Below are 18,909 nucleotides of genomic sequence, written 5' to 3'. Positions count from 1 at the left end.
AAGTGAGCACAAGCATATTTCGTTGTGACAAATGTTACGTGCTGCGACTTGCACCTTCTGGACTTCTCTTTACCTCGTGCCTCATTTTCGTAATGCGACACGTCGAGACTTCGAAGAGAAAAAGTACACGTGGCGGTATGATACGCGGTTGGTAGGTAGGGCGAATCGCTCCTACTCAATCCGCCCCCCAAAGAGTAGTTCCCACTCCGTGAAAATTATGGCCAGAGAGCCCAGCCACTGAGCTCCGGACAGCTTCGACCGTGGTATTCAATGCTACCATATCGTTTTATACCGCCCTTTATTTTCGTCCAAACACTGACCGGAGTTTCGAAAAGAACGAGTGGTATGTGGCGCAGTAATATGATTTCCCAGACGCACTATACTTCAGCAACCTCCACAGCGTTGCCTGCTATGTATGAAACGGAATATAGACTGCTTTAATTTCCATATGAAGCATGGCGAATATTTTCAATTCAGCAATGACCTCAGCTTTGCTAGAGCCAGAACATTACTAGATTAGAGGGTACTACTATAGTTTCACTTCTTAATGAAGAAGTGCACATCAGCTGTCACTCTATGCACACACAAATGTGGCAGCGTTGTGTGAGAAGACCTGGAAATTGTGTACTTGAGATGTGTTATAGTCACTCTTGTTAGCTGCCACTTGCTTCATTTGTTTGTTTGCTTAACAACATACAAGCTTAGCCTTCTCAGTTCACCTTGCTTCACTGTTTTCTTTTCATGTCAACAGAAAGACACTGGCGGAAAGAACATCTTGACCCATAACTGGGCGACCTTCCTCAAGGCCAGGTTGAATTGCTCCCTCCCCGGGGAGTATCCCTTCTACTTCAATGAAATTCGTAAGTACTCCCCTGTTTCGCTTCATTCTATTTCTTGTGTTGCAATGTGCGAACAGTTCCAGTTCCAGGTTTATTTTCTGACACCATTGCATCACTTTTGTTGTTTTCAGCCTTCTGTTCTTCCTCTTTCCCACTGAAGTAAGGATTACAACCTCTGAAACACTGCAGCGATCTGATAACCTTTGTATTTTGTTATCAAAGAGGTGGTACTTTGCGTCTGAGCATAGTTTTTGTTAGTGTCTCATGGCATCAACATATTAAATGAATATTTGTGCAGCCTTTTACATATGATTATCCACTGATTAATAGTGACAGCTGCTGTGTTGTCTGTGCCACTGCGAGGGGTTTTGCGATGTACTTCAAGCAATTACACTCTCATCGTTGCTCAAGGCAGCTCCTTCTTTGTAAAGAATGACGCTTCTTAAGCTACGAGAGTAAAGTTTTTTGCTCATGCAGTGCTCATGCTTCATTTCTTTTGTGAGCTGAGCCAGCTGCATGAGATGGGTGTGGAATAGGGGCAAAAATTTAAAGCACGGATAACATGCACTGTGGGAGGGCGTATACTGACAGGTGTATACTGATATTGAAACAGTGTTCAATTTCTGTAGCTTTTCTGGTAATATACCTTGACAGAAAAATTCACAACTGTGAATCTGGAAGGGAGATCTTAAGGCCACCAGTTTGTCGGAAAATATTTTGCTGAACTTAGTATGGGGGCCTTTTGCATGCACTCTGGCATTACTGAGACTTCCAGACTTGTAGGTCATTGCTAAAAAGACAAGGTTTTCAATTTATTTCAATACCACTCTGCCTAGTGTGGGCTTGAGTTGAAACCAGGTTGTAACGGCGATGACAACTGCGTCTCATTGAAGTCATTTTCTTGCAGAGGCGGTTTACAAGTTCCCAGATGATGACAGCAATGTTTATGCTGTCTTCACAACATCTCTGTGAGTATCTGTTTGCACAGAACAAAGATATGCCCTCAACAACTGACTGTTCGGACACTGGTTATGTCGAATTTTTCTGCAATCACTCATGCAACTTAGGTGTGGTACGGCAAGCAGCTCTTGTAATTAGGTGTGGTATGGCAAGCAGGTCTTATACTTTGAGCTATCGCCGTCTCGATACTTAGGGGTAATTATTGCGTGTGTGGAAATTTGACTATATTGCTACGAAAATTATGCTCTCAAAGTAAAGTGCTTCTGAGCAGACCTTTTGTTCGTCCCCATTTCACAATGTACTTCATTTCTACTGTGTAAAGCTTACCCGAAGGTCTAAATGTGTAATGTTCTTTAGGGTGTTTCAAATGATACAGCTGGTGCTGGATCGGTGACATATGTTTTGGCATAATCTGATTTGGAGAGAAACCGAAGGGGAACATCCAGGAAGCAGCAGTCTGTGTTGCAGCTTGCCACATTTCAGCCGATAAAATTATCAGAGAAGGTCCTCCAACTGTTATAAGCTGTTTTAAGAGATGTCTATTGAAAACTGAGAACTCATAGCACAAGGTGGCTTTTGACTTCTTCACTGGTCTGTGCATTGGATTGTCTGTGTCCCCCAATTGATCCTTTATTGGTGGAAGACACCACTCAGTTTTGGATATACCTGCATACTGAGCTTTGCACTTATCGCTGCTGGGTCATGTGTCATCCTTCTGTGGCATTGTTAAAACAAGCTACTGTAGAGTCTCAAGGATACAAAACTTGCATTGTCACAAAAAAATATTCGTATCATCCAGAATGAATAAAATTTGTATGAAGAAGTACCGTATTTACTCGCATAATAGGCGCACTTTTTTTCCAGAAAATCCGGCTCAAAGTTCGGGGTGCGCCTATTACGCGGGGTAAAATTTCCGGAAAATTTTTCGACTCGCAGAATTGAACACACCGCGTAAACGCACTCGTGTACGGGCCGCACCCCGTTTTCGCGAAGAAAATGTTAAAAAAAAAAAAAAAGTCCGTGTAAGGGCCGCACCGAAACTTTCGGAATGCACGCGCCGAGGCCTCCGCGATCGGCTCCGGCTGCGCGCAACGGGCGCTTGATCGCGGAGGCCACACACGCGCACAGGAGCTTCCAGACGCCGCCCACGGAGAGCGCCCAAGGCCAAGCTCATCATCATCATCGTTTTCCTCCGCCCCGAGCTTTCGCTATCTAATCGCCATCAGCATCTCCAGCTCGTTTTTTTTTGTTGTTGTTGATGTCAAGTGCCGGGATTTGCGGTAGCGCGATAGTTATCGTGTTTTATGGCTTTGCCGCGGAGCGTTGATGTTTTAGCTCGACGGACAAGCACCTTAGCAGCTACACGGCTGGGAGTTTGCTCTCGAACGCGGCAAGCGTGCGGCAGGTCGGAAAATACGACGTGGCCGTGAAGTGCGGCAGTTGCGAATGCGGCGTCCCTAAATTTTCGTACGCGACTCCAAGCGCCGAGGTTTTCGCGGGCCTAAGTCGGGAACGTTTCCGGCTGGAAATGAAGCTTTCCAAACAGACGTTTAAAGTGAGCATCCCTGAAAACTGTGTGCGGCTGTTCTACGCGATGTCGTTGTATGTGATGTGGGTCCGCAGCAGCTGTGACGGCAGCAGCACTAGTAGGGACTAGTAGTCAGTTCAGCAAAAACTTTGTTAAAATAAAGATTGGGAAGCGGGGGGTGGCGAGGCGTCGGCTTTCAATCGTGTAAATACAGTATTGATCACAGTGCCAAGTTCGGGGTGCGCCTATTATGCGCGGAAATAAAAAAATCTGATTTTTCGCGCCCTAACTAGGGGTGCACCTATTATGCGAGTGCGCCTATTACGCGAGTAAATACGGTATAAGAAATGCATTCAGGCAGATCTGTTTGCAGCTGACGGGATTTATTTATGGCCGCATGTGCCACCGTCAACTGCTTGCAGTGCGTTCCGCATGACTGGCGATCACTGATGTGCGGGCAGCACTTGGTGCTCGAGAGTGCGGTTGCAGCTCACGCATGCATATCATCAGTAGTGGTGCGGGAAAGTGTCCAGGACACCTGAAATTGAGCACGTTTTATACTATGCTGCTGTGCATATATGCTGCTCCTTGTTGTGGGCACATGCATGTTTTTAATTTGAACAGCCTTGTTTGTTTTCCGTCATTTGGTAATTAAAGTTGACTCCACAGCTCAGACAACCTTAGTGTCACGTTGCTCCATGCCTGTTTTTTTGTTTGTATGAAATCATCTGACTTCAACCGCTCTTCTCTATGTGACATCCTCCCTTGTGCAACGTTCAGGCACGGGGGCCCACATGGTTCTGCTGTGTGCTCGTTCCGGCTGAGCGACATCCAGGGTGCCTTTGGGGGCAAATTCAAGGAGCAGAAGACCTCGTCCTCTGCCTGGTTGCCCGTGCTGACGAGCCAGGTGCCCGAGCCGCGGCCAGGCCTGTGCGTCAACAGCACCAAGACGCTTCCCGACGCCGTTCTCAATTTCCTCCGCACCCACACCCTCATGGACTCGGCCGTGCCCCAGTCGGGCGGGAGGCCCGTCTTCTACCGCGAGAATGTGGTGTTCCTCTCCCTCGCGGTGCACAAGGTGGACGTGGACGGTGTGGATTACCTCGTCTACTTCGCTGGAACTCGTGAGTAAACGAGTGTCTTTGGTTTTACCTCGAGTTTGATTTGGTGTGAAGTGAGCTTTGTCTAGACTGCAGCTTCTCTGTGCTCCAAGGCACTTAAGTACCGTATTTCCTCGCGTAATAGGCGCACTCGCATAATAGGCGCACCCCTAGTTAGGGCGCGAAAAATCAGATTTTTTTATTTCCGCGCATAATAGGCGCACCCCGAACTCTGCACTGTGATCAATACTGTATTTACACGATTGCAAGCCGACGCCTCGCCGCCCCCCGCTTCCCAATCTTTATTTTAACAAAGTTTTTGCTGAACTGACTACTAGTCCCTACTAGTGCTGCTGCCGTCGCAGCTGCTGCGGACCCACAGCACGTACAACGACATCGCGTAGAACAGCCGCGCGCAGTTTTCAGGGATGCTCACTTTAAACGTCTGTTTGGAAAGCTTCATCTCCAGCCGGAAACGTTCCCGACTTAGGCCCACGAAAACCTCGGCGCTTGGAGTCGCGTACGAAAATTTAGGGACGCGGCAGTCGCAACTGCCGCACTTCTCGGCCACGTCGTATTTTCCGACCTGCCGCATGCTTGCCGTGTTCGAGAGCAAACTCCCAGCCGTGTAGCTGTTAAGGTGCTTGCCCATCGAGCTAAAACAGCAACGCTCCGCGGCAAAGCCATAAACCACGATAACTATCGCACTACCGCAAATCCCGGCACTTGACAGCAACAACAACAACAAAAAAAAAACGAGCTGGAGATGCTGATGGCGATATAGATAGCGAAAGCTCGTGGCGGAGGAAAACGATGATGATGATGATGAGCTTGGCCTTGGGCGCCCTCCATGGGCGGGGTCTGAAAGCTCCTGTGCACGTGTGTGGCCTCCGCGATCAAGCGCCCGTTGCGCGCAGCCGGAGCCGATCGCGGAGGCCTCGGCGCGTGCATTCCGAAGGGTATTCCCGCGTGTGTCGCGGAAAGTTTCGGTGCGGCCCTTACACGGATCTTTTTTTTTTTTTAACATTTTCTTCGCGAAAACGGGGTGCGGCCCGTACACGAGTGCGTTTACGCGGTGTGTTCAATTTTGCGAGTCGAAAAATTTCCGGAAATTTTACCCCGCGTAATAGGCGCACCCTGAACTTTGAGCCGGATTTTCTGGCAAAAAAGTGCGCCTATTATGCGAGTAAATACGGTATGTAACTCCTGCAGAAATTAACACCAGAAAACAGAAACGCAGAGGAAGAAAGAGGTGTTGAAAGAAAAATGCTGGAGTTGAAGACGTACAGCTGTATTGCATTTAATGACAAGGGACTATGAACGAGGTGGACACACACAGCTCTATGTGTGTCCTCCTCATTCAGCATGCATTGCCTTTGTTGCCTGGAAGTGCAGCACACCTATCTATTTTTCAGTTTCTTACAGTGCCCTTGTTGCAGTATCGTTTGCAGTTACAGCCTCTGGGGTTTCAACCCCTGGCTCTGTCTGCAGCAGAACCTCGATGACACGAATCTCATGGGGTTGCAAAAAAATGCTTGTCTCACCCCAAATTTCGTATCACTCAAAAGGAATGAAATCTGTGTCAGAAGCATGGGAAGTGCATTCGCACACATCTCTTTATGGCCTTTGGGATTTATTTTTGGGTGTGGCCCCTGCTCACTATTTGTGGCGTATACAGCGCGGCTGGCAATCGTGGCACTGTTGGTGTGTGGGCCACTCATTGCTCATGGTTCATACTGTACAACTTAGTACCTAATCACAGTGTCGATGTGTGGGCACCAATTAGGGATCGTTAGGGATCGCGGCTATGATCATTGCTTGTGTGTTATCATGCGTGGTGGCTTGGGAGAGTATTCGGAACGTCTAAAATTCTGCGCATTGTACACAGTGCACTCCAGGAAGGAATTTACAAAATAGAATAAACTGTGTTCATATAGAGATTCTACTGTAATCATATTGTAATCATATTGTTTTGTTCTACAGTTGTTTTGCACTTTGATTCATTATTTGTGTATTATGAAGCAAGTAAACATTGTCTTTCATGCATTTGAGGTGCTCTGTTTTGGAATTTGCGACTTAGTTTGATAGCTGTATTTTTTTTTTTTTAATTTAATGGCCTTGTGCGTTAGAAAAATACAGTTTTGAAAATGTCCTATTCTGCCATTCAGCCTCTTTTGTGTAACAGGGTATATTTGAGTTTACTCGAAGAAAATACTGTTCACTTTGAATGCCCCTCCCTCCCAAATAAAACACTATTTGCACAGGTGTAATTCTGATCTCCCAGGAGGCAGAACGAATATTAAGACATAAAGACTGGGACCAAAGAGAGGTGGAACTAATATGGGTGCCGGCACACTCGGGGAACAGGGGAAATGAGTTGGCTCACAGTATAGCTCGAGGTTATGTCAGCCGAGCAGTGAGCCGGGTTGAGTCCCCAAATTTCACGAGAGATGCATTCATATCATTTCACGAATACACCAATCAGTTTAAACTGGAAAGGAGGATCTATCCGCCACCAGACAAAAAGCTCGACAAAAGCCAGGAGGTAACGTGGCGTCGGCTCCAGACGCGAGCCTTCTTTAGCCCGTCGAGACTAGCACACATGTATCCAACACAATACAACGCTACTTGCAAACAGTGCGGCGAGATAGCCGGATATGACCACATTTTATGGAGCTGCAAAAAGGCGCCGCCACCGGCGGACCTACTACCAGTCCCTTCTCTAGAGCGGTGGGAGGCTATACTGGCCAGCTCAGACCCGTTGACGCAAGTCCGGGCCACTGAGTGGGCTCACAAGGTCGCCAAGAGCCATGGGCTCGAAGCCACCTAGTATAATGCCCACTAGGGCTTAGTGCTGACAATAAACGTTTTCCAATCCAAATGCACATTGCTGTGCATGACATTGATCTGAATGGAGAGCATTATGCGTCAGTGTTATTTGTCTTGTATCCATGAAAATTGGGAGCAGAAGCTGATGGGAAACATAAGAACCATCCTTTTGCGACTGCAGGTGATGGGCTGGTGTACAAAATAGTAGAGTGGAAGGATCGCTCGGGCCAGTCCTTCTCCAATTTAGTCGACATATTCGAGGCCAGTCCAGGGGAGCCTGTCCGCACCATTGACATCTCTAGCGAGGTGAGTACTTTCTGGCACTCTGTTGGCTATCAAAATCCAGTGAAGGAATGAAGGAACTGTCTGGTAATTTATGGTGGAAAAACAAAAACAAAAAATGAGTTGTTGAGGAAAGCTAGACCCCAGTCTACTTGCCATAGCAAGAAAATCCGGCTGTAAAAACCTGACTTGAAGCACAGTTAAGGCAGCATTTTGTGCTTTTTGAAAAGCTCTCGCTCTCTTGTTCCTTGCCAGATATTTGGATTCGTGCACCTGTTTTTTCGCTGTAGCTTTTCCTATAGTTATCTGCGAGTAAGCATTTTATAGTGACCGTCTAGTTATGTTGTCAATGGTTGTCTGCTAGAGCATCAGTCTTAACTCTTGCATGTGAGTTTATGTAATATGTAACTTCTTGTGGGAAAAAACGTTTGTTGGTTTCTTTGAATTTATGAAAACGTTGTATGCTTGAAAACGTTTAATGTTGAGGGTGTGGCTACTCAAGTGCCTTGCCACCTTGTCCTCCTAAGCTTAGCTGCTTTACTGGACCTTTTGGGGTGATTGAAGTGCTTCCACTCCTGCACCAATTGTGCCATTCTGTACCAAGCGAGATTTGCTGTGCCATCCTGATAAAAATGGCCACAGTTGCGTCATTGTGCACCAGAATAAGTGGCTTCACCTTCAGCTAAATTTAGCAGCCCTTTGAGTTGTATGAAAAGGTCACCAGAATTTCATCTAGGATGGTCCCAGCACCTGCGAAGCAAGTTCCCGCATCACTCTTGGTGGCTGACCCAGTGAGAGGCCAACCTTGTTGCCATTCACCGGCACTGCTTGCACAAAACCTTGTCGCTGTCCGCTTGGCCCGCTGTGTGGGGCATCGAAGGTTTCAGTGAAGAACATGCTGCTCCAAAGGGCCGTGCTTTAGAATGCATTGAATTCTTAGCTTCCATGTTAGACATACCTTCAGGTCTGCTTTTAGTCAAAGCTGTGTACTGTGGCTTTTCCCTTAGAGTAACCGTGTTGCGGCAGAAATGTTACGGTAACGTTGGATGGTAAATTTTGGGACCACCAATGGTATTTTAGCTACTTTTTGCCCACGTTGGATCTTGAGACCACGGCCAAATTCAACAAATTATTTGGTCAGCACATTTTCAAGCTAACTAATATCAAAATTTTGAAGTATTTTGAAGTTGGCTCATATCAAATGTCAACAATTATTATATCCTTTTGACAAGTAGCATTCGATGACAGTGAAAGATAGAAATGTGCATAAAGCGCTTTGAAAAAATTATCGTTCCTGGGCATCTCATGCAAGGGATTCCTTTGAGGCAGGTAGTATTCAGTTTCTTAGGAGTGTAATTAGCTGTTAAAGTTGTTGCTTGATGGGCAAGCCATTTCTAGAAACAGAGCACAGCTTCTCCAGACTGCTCCAGAATGGCAATAAGGCTGCTCCCTTGACAACAGGCCCACCATTCTGCTGCCCTGCTCCACAGTGTTCCGAAAAGTGTTCTTCAGTGCTCTACAACTGCTCCCAAATCACAGTTTGGCACAACTGTGATTATTTTACTACAGGGCAGGCTATGAGATTGTAATGCAGAGCAGAAGCTGGAGCTTTAGACATGGCTGTGTTGTCTAATGCAAATGAATGTCAGCTTGAGGACTGCAGCAATTTATGGAGTGTCGCGAGGGTCAGGACGGCCAAATGGTGCATGTTTGGTTCGCAGCGTAAAAGGTACAGTGTACTAAAATCTACCAAACATGAACAAGTATTGGGATAGTAGCAGTTCATACCCTAGAAAATCTCTCAGATCAAGTGATGTATTGGAGGTCAATCTTTTAAAGTAGCTGCCCTCCCCCCTAACACAGCACAAGTCGGTGTACCTGGGCTCGGACGACGGTGTCCGGCAGGTGCGCCTTGACCTGTGCCGTGGCCGTCACCTGAGCTGCCTGCGCTGCGTGCGAGACCCCTACTGTGGCTGGGACAGGGACCACCATGAGTGCCGGTCCTACGTCACTGGGTGAGCTATCGGAACAAAGTGTATTGCTATTCCTATCATTGCTGCTTACTATTTTTGGGCAGCTGATGCTTGTCTGTCGCCTTCATGTACTACCCTCATAGCACGTCTGCCTTGTTTGGTTGAGAAAAAAATGTGTGTGCACAGGTAATTTCCTCTCGGCATCTAATTGCTATAGCACTTTTTCAAGGTATGCAGAGAACTGGACAATCTCTCTTGAATTAAACGTAAATGTTCATGAGGAAAGGAAAGTCATTGTCGCACTCTCAGCAAATGCCTGAACTTCACTGTGTGGGAAGCGATGAATGGAGGTGTGAAAGGAGGCAGAAAGGCACTGTAACGGAGAGTTTTGGATTATGGCTTCGATCTCCTCGAGTTCTTTAACTAATTGAGGTGGCGTTTATCATTTCGATTGAAAACAATTTTTTTCTGCCTAATTGCTGTATCCAGGCTCAAAGAAAGGCAATTCGTGAGTTTTCCCGCGGAACACACCATTTGTATAGTTTTTACACACATGTACGAAATTTCTTGCAGACTGTGAAAATGGGGAGAAACTGTAATATTAACAGAATGACAAGATTTCATAAATTAATACCCCAGGGATTGCTTTCATTTTTGAAGATGCTAAAAATTAAGAAAAAAAAATTTACATTGGTACTGGTGGCAAAATCTGTCTCCAAAAAACTGCAGAGAATGTGCTACCATGCTCGCTGTTTTGAGAAATGTTATTTGCTGTGTTCGTTTATTGGGATAAAAAATGCACCCTTCTTGCAATTTTCAGGATGCTGCATTCTCCCGAATCAAGGAAATCAGTTCTAGGTAGAGCACAAAGCTGCAAGTTCGCAATGTACGCAATTGTGTGCAATGCACCTTAAAGGTTGACATGCACGAACATCGTGCAGCATATGCTGAGCACTCGAATACCATAATCACTGAGCCACTCTGGAGCATCTCTCTTGAAATAAGGGAAGTGTAATGCTTGCTTGTAAAATGGACGGAGGTGATATGCCGCCAATTTTTTTCTCTTTGTAATACAGCCGCTGTCAGCAAGCATTACAAGCTTATGTTTCTTATGTAGTTTGATACAAAGAAGGTAGATACTCTCAGCTGATTTTTTGTATTTTTATGCCTCACTTGCGAGCTATAATATGTAGTATTTTTTTTCTTTTATCTGCTTGTTGCTTTTCTGGGGGGGGGTTCTGTTGTTTTCACTGTGCCTAATTGTTTTTTCATCCATTCTGCTTCTGCAGTTTCCTCCAAGATGTGAGCAATGCTACGCCTGACATCTGTGAAGAAAGTGAGTTGTACCTATGTTTATTTGTTGCCCTGTTTACATCTGTAATTATTCCTACAAATGTCCTGCACAGTAGTCCCAAGAGATACCAGATGCCTGTCAGTTTTTGTGGAGAGAAAGTTTCCTATTTTAAACTTATGATAAATAGGTTTGCACTTTGCAAACTACAGAGAAATGAAGCCGAGTGCATTACAAATACAGTAAAAGCTCGTTAATGCGACTCTGACGGGACCGCGAAAATTTGTCGAATTATCCGAATGTCGAAATATCGAATGAACAACAAAAAACAGTGTTTGCCGCTACAGGGCGTACCTTTATTTGGCAAAGAAATCTGTTATCGTCGTCTGCTTTTTCGAGCGAACTTGAGCAGCTACGATAGCTCTAACAGCTACCAGGTACTCCGCGACACACGCACCGTCAGGGATTTGTTCACAGAAGTCCTCCCGCCAGTTGAAAGCAGCTACCCAGTTGAAAGCACCGCAGTAAACACGCTGGCAAAGTGCGCAGTTCCTAAAAAAGACGCCGCCTTACGGTTAAATAACCGCGATTGTGGCAGCAAGAACAAACGGAAACGACGGCACACGCCAAAACCAGACTTGCTGTCGATAGGGTTAAGTGGATGACACCAACACGACGGCTGCGACCAGCCACTTCGGCCGCCGCTAACCTCGCTTCCCTCGCCCTCTCTCACGCTGCTGATGACGATGACCATACGGATGGTCTATCAGCCATACATTAGCGCTGCTCATAGCAGTGTTTTTTCTTTTTGCTCTCGGCGCACCGGCTTGGCGGGCTGCAAAGTGAAGTCGAATTAACCGACGCACGGCAAAATTTTTGCTCTCAGCGCACCGGCTTGGCGGGCTGCGGAGTGAAGTCGAATTAACCGACGCACGGCAAAATTTTTGCTCTCAGCGCACCGGCTTGGCGGGCTGCGGAGTGAAGTCGAATTAACCGACGCACGGCAAAATTTTTGCTCTCAGCGCACCGGCTTGGCGGGCTGCGGAGTGAAGTCGAATTAACGGACGCACGGCAAAATTTTTGCTCTAGGCGCACCGGCTTGGCGGGCTGCGGATTGAAGTCGAATTAATGACGCACGGCAAAATTTTTGCTCTCAGCGCACCGGCTTGGCGGGCTGCGAAGTGAAGTCGAATTAACCAACGCACTGCAAAATTTTTGCTCTCGGCGCACCGGCTTGGCGGGCTGCGGAGTGAAGTCGAATTAACCGACGCACGGCAAAATTTGTTCGAATTAACGAGAATTTTGCCCCATAGACTTTAATATATAATTGTAGGGACCTCGCGTGCGCGTCGAATTATCCGATTTTCCAAATTAATGGGGGTCGAATTAACGAGCTTTTACTGTACTGCTGTTTTTTGCAGAAGATGCTAACAGAGCTGTTTCCTGTTTAAATTGTGGACACATTAAATTTGGACCTGGGCTCACTCCAAGCATACAGAATGCCTTACGCATGGGAAAAAAAATTCTGCCGCTGAAGTGCAAAAGTTGTACAATTGTGGGAACGGTCGATAGTGCTGAAGAGAGGTGATAGCAAGAATGGAAAAGAATGGCGCATATGCTTCGTCTCATCAAAATGCGCACTGCTGTTGGAGCTGGGCCATCCAGATTAGAAGTTGTATTCACAAAGGTGTTAGCATGTGAAAACAATTTTTGACTGGTTGGCTAACACGCTGTCCTTATGTGAGGACAATTTGGGGTGGAACCCTTTTGTTGATTACCTGATGCTAGGGGCAGCTACAGCACTGCTGCTCAACTGGGACAGCAGTGGGGGTAATGAAGGGTGTCCAGAGTTTGTGGCCAACTGTTTCTACAGTGGAAGCGTGTGTCTTAATCAAGCTGAAGCAATAGGAGTTAGATGGGATAGAAATGCTTTCCTCGTATCGACGGATAGAATAGTGAAACTCCAAATTTGATTGTCTCTTTTGTTCAGTGCTGCTTTTCTTTATGAAAAATGTTCTGTGGGCTCTTGTGTAGAACTGAAAGCAAGTGCTTTGCAGTATATTCTGCAGGTAGCAGAAAGATTGCAGTTGGATTTTCTAAATGTTTGTTCAGGAGTAGCATTTACAGTCAAGCCCACTTATAACAATATTCAAGTGCCATGGAAATACCATTGTTATAACCAATAATTGTTATAACAGGGTTGTGCCGAAAAAAAGAAAAGATGACAAACTTCAGAGCATTTACTGACAGTAAATACCTGGAGGGGTTTGATTGTCCTAATACCTGTAAAAGGTCATTAATTTGAACTTCAGGGAACCGGAACAATGTTCACCGTTCACTGATGACCAAAGCACCGCCATCACTGCACCACCGGGAGCTTCGCACACCTCCACATCACAGGAATCAAGCCGGCTTTCCAGAAGTGATTCTTATCAGATATTCAAGAAGCATGCAGAACTAAGGGTGCGGTGACAGCTGACATGAGAAAAACCGCGCTGGCTGCACGCACGCGCACTGCACCGACTGATTGGGGGTACGCATGGCACACGTAGCCAATGCAGCAATGCAGCAGCTCTCCTGATGCGATGACGCCTGCCCCTGGGACATGAGAAATTTGTGAAGCGGGGACCGTGGGGAAGTTAGCGAAGAACAGCGGAAGATGGGACAACGTACGCGCTGCCAGTGCCAGCTGTAGCTCAGAGTGTAAAAACAAAGAAAAATGCGTCTTCAGATTTTTTTTCTGTGAGCGGCGCACCCCTCAGAAACGTTAATAATGGACTGCTCCACCAAGGCTCCCTACCATGCTCCCTGCTTTCTTTTCTGCATGGGCCTTTTGCTCAGGGGAACGCATTCACGGGTTCTTTTGCTTTCGTGGCATTGCTGCGCTAGCTCAGTCCATTGGTCGGCCCCACACGCGCATGCTTTTGTGTTGTAAGCATGGTTTTGCTGGTGTGGTTGTAGCATTTCCTTGGTTTTTTTTCTATAATGGTTGACACTCAATTACCAGATTTAATTGTTATAACCAATAATGTGCCCTGACTGCATTGCTATAAGCAGTTTATTTTACCATAGAACACATGGCAAAGCTGATGGTGCCACGACTGACCATTGTTATATCCAATATATTGTTATAACCAGTATTGTTATAAGTGGGCTCGACTGTATTAGTTTTTTTCATTGTGGCTACTGACATCACTTGGGTTATGCTTTGAGTAGTCTGCTCCACTAATACACATGCGCAAAATTGGAGCAATAAAAATAAGCAGAACTTGTTGCAAAGCATGTGATCCTTTTTTGTTTTTAGTTTTCAGGAATTGTGGTTACTGTTCATGCGTACTGTAGATGATGCTGCAGAAAATGTGTTGGTGCATTGGTGATTATTGGTTGGCTAGTTGCCCATGTGCCACAGTTATGGATTCATGGAATCAGAATTCAGCATGAGGCCAGTTTTAAAACTTCCCAAAAAACAGTGCCAAAAAGGGAACATAGACCATTGTGTCGTGTGTGCTATTAGGCAGTCTTTACTCATTGGCACACGAAATGTGTGGATATTCCCGAGCGTTAGTCCTTGCATGGCCAAACTGTGTGTGACGTTGCCTTGCAGGCGTCCGCCGGCGCCAGTTGCACGCCCACTGGGGTGAGAGTGTGCACCTCAGCTGCCAGGGCCACCACCCGGAACTCATGGAGCCACCAGCAGGAGCCACCGGACTGGGATCCACTCCAAACAAGGTGCGTTGCTGCTTATTCGGAGCGTGGCCCTGAGCCAAAGGGCTGTTTCAGCTTGCCGAACTGGTCTTGTTTGGTGTGGGCCCATAGAGCAGCAGCTGGAGATGCATAGGAGATGATGGGAGCCGCTGGTCATGGGTATAGCAAGAATGAACCGAGCTGACTGAACCGTGCGAATCTTGCGAACGCATGAAAAACCATTGTGGACCTTCATAATATTTACCCACAGATCCAATCTTCAAAAAATATTCCCCAATAGAGGCAAACTAAATACCGTAAAAACCGGCGTATAATACGAACCAGAATATAATACGAGGCTGAGTTTTAGAGACGCGAAATGGGAAAAAAAGTTTCACCCGCGTATAATACGACTAACACAAGCTAACACAAGGCGCGGTTATACTCCGACGTAGCGTGCGCGCGCGGCACGGCGACGTCACGTCGGCGAAACGCGACCCTCTATACTCCAGCGGCGCCCGATCGCCAGCGTGTTCGGCGGCTTCCGGCGCGGTCTGACGGCGCCCGGCGCGGAATGCAGCCGGCTGCATTTCGCGCGGGCCGCGCCGAGAGCGCGCTGAAGCCGCCCACCCAGAATGCACCGCGCGCGCCTCCCACGCCACTCCTCCCCTCTACCCCCTTCGCCACTCGCCTCCTCTCCCAGCCGGTTTTCGAACGAAGAACGTTCTGCGCATGCGCTGTCTCGCGTCGGAGCGGCTGGACTGTAGAGCTCCCGAACTGCGCCTGGCGTACCGTCGCCGATCTGACGTATCCGACCACAACCGGCTCTCGCCTGCGCGCCGAGAACGTCGGAGCACGTGCGTTGTCAACAGGTGCACGGCACACCGCGACCCCCCTGCGCACCCAACGGATCAACAAAGAAACGACATCGTGACGTCGTTTGTCGAGAGTAACGAAGGCAAGCCGTAGCCACGCGCCAATAGCAAAGTCAAGCCGTAGCCACGCCGCAAAAACGAAACCAAAACTTCGGGCAACTTCGAAAATTTTTGTTCGGATCCGCAAATAGTACGAGGCGGAAATTTAGGACGCTAATTATGGGAAAAAAACCTCGTATTATACGCGGGTTTTTACGGCATACTATTATAGGCTCTTGCAACATGTTCAGAACGGCAAACTTTACAGCATTGCAAACTGTTCGGCAGCGCATTGCTTGTGTACACATCACAGGAAAATATCTGTGGTTAGGGGAAATTACAAAAGAAAACGTTCACAGTTTCAAATACCCTCTCTGCTAAATCACACTCAAATTTCAACAAGCTAATTCCCCAAAAGTTGCCCAAGAGTATAATAATAGAAGAAAATATTAAGTTAGTTTGATTTATTTTGCTTGTGCTTTGTTCGCATATGTGGAATTTTATTGTTGCTTCATTTACCGTATTTACTCGCATAATGATCGCTCAAAAAATTGACGAAAATTTAGGGATGCGATCATTACGCGGGGTACATTTTTAAAAAAAAAAATTTTTAGCACCGAAAACGTAAACAAGTCGCAGGCAGACAACCCTTATTACACGGGCGCGCTACCCGCGGTTACGCCGCTAAACGTGGTTATCACGAACCGATCTCGGCGATCTCTGCTTACGTCGTTAGCGGAGAAGGTAGGGTGTGAAAAGCGCAAGAACTGGCCCACTTCAAGAACCTACTTTCTTCGCACTAAATCACGTTCCAAGAGCAACGCATCAAAATAGACGGTGTGCATAGTGCTGCGTGACGGCGCTTTTATGTGGCCTTCGATCTCCTCCGATAGCGCGGCAACAGCGCACAACAGCGCACAACAGCAACATCCCGCGGCGCTCAAACTACGCATTTTACCGTCGATACACCGAAAAATGTCCAGTCCCTGCCGCATCGTTGATGTAGTACTTAGGTGACACGTTCACAACGCTCGGAGCACTGGATTCCGCGCGCTTACCGCAATGGTGCCACCCGTGAGCATGGCGGGCGACGGCGCTCTGTACTGCCTAGTCATCGCTAGGCCTAACTTGTTTCGTATCGAAGCCACAGTGGACGGCGTTTTTGAATTGACCAATGCTATAATGAATGTTCTACTTATGGCGCTGCCTTACTCACAACCTCATTGTTTCATATTAAAAGAAATATATACGATAGACTTCAGTGGCGCCTTCGCAGCGGAGCTGGTCAAGCAGATCTGGTCACTTGCGCTGCAACGGCGGCAGCTGCTACGTGGCTGCGAACGTAAAACTAGCTTGTATCGCAGTTATTGCTCCTACCAGCAACTTGGTACTGGCCAGCGATCCTCAAGGAGGATTCATTTTTGACGTTCCCGTATCCCGGGGCTTATTATTTACGAGAACAATAAAGTTTAGCCGGATCACCGCGTCACTTCGTTCGTTGTACCGCAACCCAGAACGGTGGCGAGACTTGCGACAACGGCGAGCCGTGATTCGAGATAATCGCAGTTAAGTTTGGTATCCGCGATTAAGCATAACAGCATGTAGACTGCCCATGTGACCGCAGGTCAACCAACAAGCGGCTGCCGCTGCAATGCTGACAGAGCAAGATGGTAATCTGCACGTGCCATCTGTCAGACAGATAAGCAAGTACGATCATCGTCGGCTAGACTCGACATCGTCGACAAATTGCCGCGGCAAGTTCGGTGTGCAATCATTACACAGGGACTAAAAAAAACTGAATTTTGCCAGCAAAATTCGGGGGTGCGATCATTACGCGAGTAAATACGGTACCCCTTTTGTGAAGACGTGCCATGGCTTCTGGGGGTGGGGGGGTTTGAGGGGAAATCTGGAGACGCAGAGATCCGTGAGGTTTAGGAGAAATTAGTGCTCAGGAGACTCCAGACAATTCCTTTGCTTTTTTCATTGATAGCTATAGGGTGAAACTTTTTTGTAGTAACTGGCAGCATTGTTGCTGCAGTATAAGTCACAACTGATGATTCTTGCATCGTCCTTCTGGGTGTAGCACGTTGTCCAGGTTTGCCAAAGAGTAGCTCTTTTGTAGATGGGCCATTTGCAGTCATGTGGTGCAGCATGCATGTTGACACATCTAGCAGTCAGACCTGGCTTTTGGTATGCCACAAAACGGAATGTGTTGCATGCAGTAGTGAGATTTGACAGGAGTGGTGTCTGTTTCCAGGTGCCCCTGTGGTACCACCAGCATGGTAGAGAGCGCCGCCTGGTGACGCCCAAGAGGGACAAGTACATCCACACAGCTGGCCATGGTCTGGTGCTCATGTCGCTCACCGAGAGGGACTCTGGCCATTACGACTTGCATCTGGAGTCAGTCGGCACACTCTGCAGCTACAACCTCACTGTGGACACTGGTAAGTCCGTGGTTGAGCATAGTGTAGATTGTTACCAGTGGTCATGGTGATTCTGTTGCGGAAGTGTGAAGTGAAATAATCGTTGTTTTGTGTCCTTACTACCTGTGAACGGTCTGTGCTCACTGTCGAGAAAAGTTTGTGATAATTTAGAAGTTCTTGTGTTGCAGACTCGTTAAGGGGCAGCTTAAACTCAGGCCCTTCTTTGAGTTTTCATTCCACACACGTGGAGAATTCCGAATTGTCTTAAAGGTGGCATAAGAATTACAGTTAAACCTCGATGTAACGAAGTCGGAAAAATCGGCTCTTTACTTCGTTACATTGAAATTTCGTTAAATTGAAAATCGTCTCCCAGCATGCAAAGAAACTTCCAAAACGTGTTGCGGGTGTGACGCACGCACGGTAAAACGCTTTATTACTGACGAAAATAATCGGTCATCTTTTTTTGTACCTTTTTCGTCATTAGCCGAGGCGTTACACGTCGTTCGTATGCCCACAGGGACTGCATAGCCTCTTGGTCTTCTTCTGCGCTAGCGAAGCGCCTGAGCACGTCGATCGCGTCGACCACTTCGCGAGCGGAAGGGACGTCGTCCTCGTCCTGTAAATCGGCTTCGCCTTCGCTGCCGTCGTCTTGGAAGCTCCCGATTACGTCATTCACTATAGTTTCCATCGTCACCTCCTCCGTTGCGAGGGCACAGGAGTCACCAAAAAGATAATCTTCCAGGTTGACCCCTTCCGGAACGGCACCATCGCTGCGAAGACGCTGCCAGCTCTCATCAAGCGCCTCTTCCAGCACAGGCAAATCTAAGTCCGCCTCAGGACAAACTGCTTCGGCCGCTTTGAGACCTGCTTTGTGAAAGCAGTTTTCAAAAATCTTTTTTGGTGTGGCTCTCCAGGACGCGGACAGCATTTCCAGGGCCTGAAACAAGTCCACTTTAGTAGGGCGTTCGAGCCGCAGGTCAAGCAGAAGCTTGTCGATGAGGCGCCGGCGATATGCGCACTTTACGCTACTTATTATGCCCTGGTCCAGCGGCTGAATTAACGAGGTGCAATTCGGTGGCAGAAACA

At 47.3% G+C, this 18,909-nt stretch overlaps 1 protein-coding gene across 2 annotated transcripts in view; it reads left to right on the top strand.

Moving 5' to 3' along the window:
• Positions 1-18,909, top strand: part of LOC149341478 (semaphorin-2A-like) — a 96,057-nt gene that overhangs the window by 65,737 nt on the left and 11,411 nt on the right. For both annotated transcript variants that reach the window (XM_089543585.1, XM_089543584.1), the window contains 8 exons: positions 752-860; positions 1,747-1,807; positions 4,108-4,451; positions 7,438-7,562; positions 9,402-9,553; positions 10,801-10,847; positions 14,407-14,531; positions 17,658-17,844. In XM_089543585.1, coding sequence (XP_089399711.1) covers positions 752-860; positions 1,747-1,807; positions 4,108-4,451; positions 7,438-7,562; positions 9,402-9,553; positions 10,801-10,847; positions 14,407-14,531; positions 17,658-17,844 — 1,150 coding nt within the window. The remainder of the gene's footprint in view (positions 1-751; positions 861-1,746; positions 1,808-4,107; positions 4,452-7,437; positions 7,563-9,401; positions 9,554-10,800; positions 10,848-14,406; positions 14,532-17,657; positions 17,845-18,909) is intronic.

Source organism: Amblyomma mixtum, chromosome 5 (genome assembly GCF_055824585.1).
Source record: "Amblyomma mixtum isolate Tamu chromosome 5, ASM5582458v1, whole genome shotgun sequence".
Lineage (NCBI taxonomy): Eukaryota > Metazoa > Arthropoda > Arachnida > Ixodida > Ixodidae > Amblyomma > Amblyomma mixtum.
Note: the sequence above shows the minus strand (reverse complement) of the source record. Positions and strands in the feature narration are given on the sequence as shown.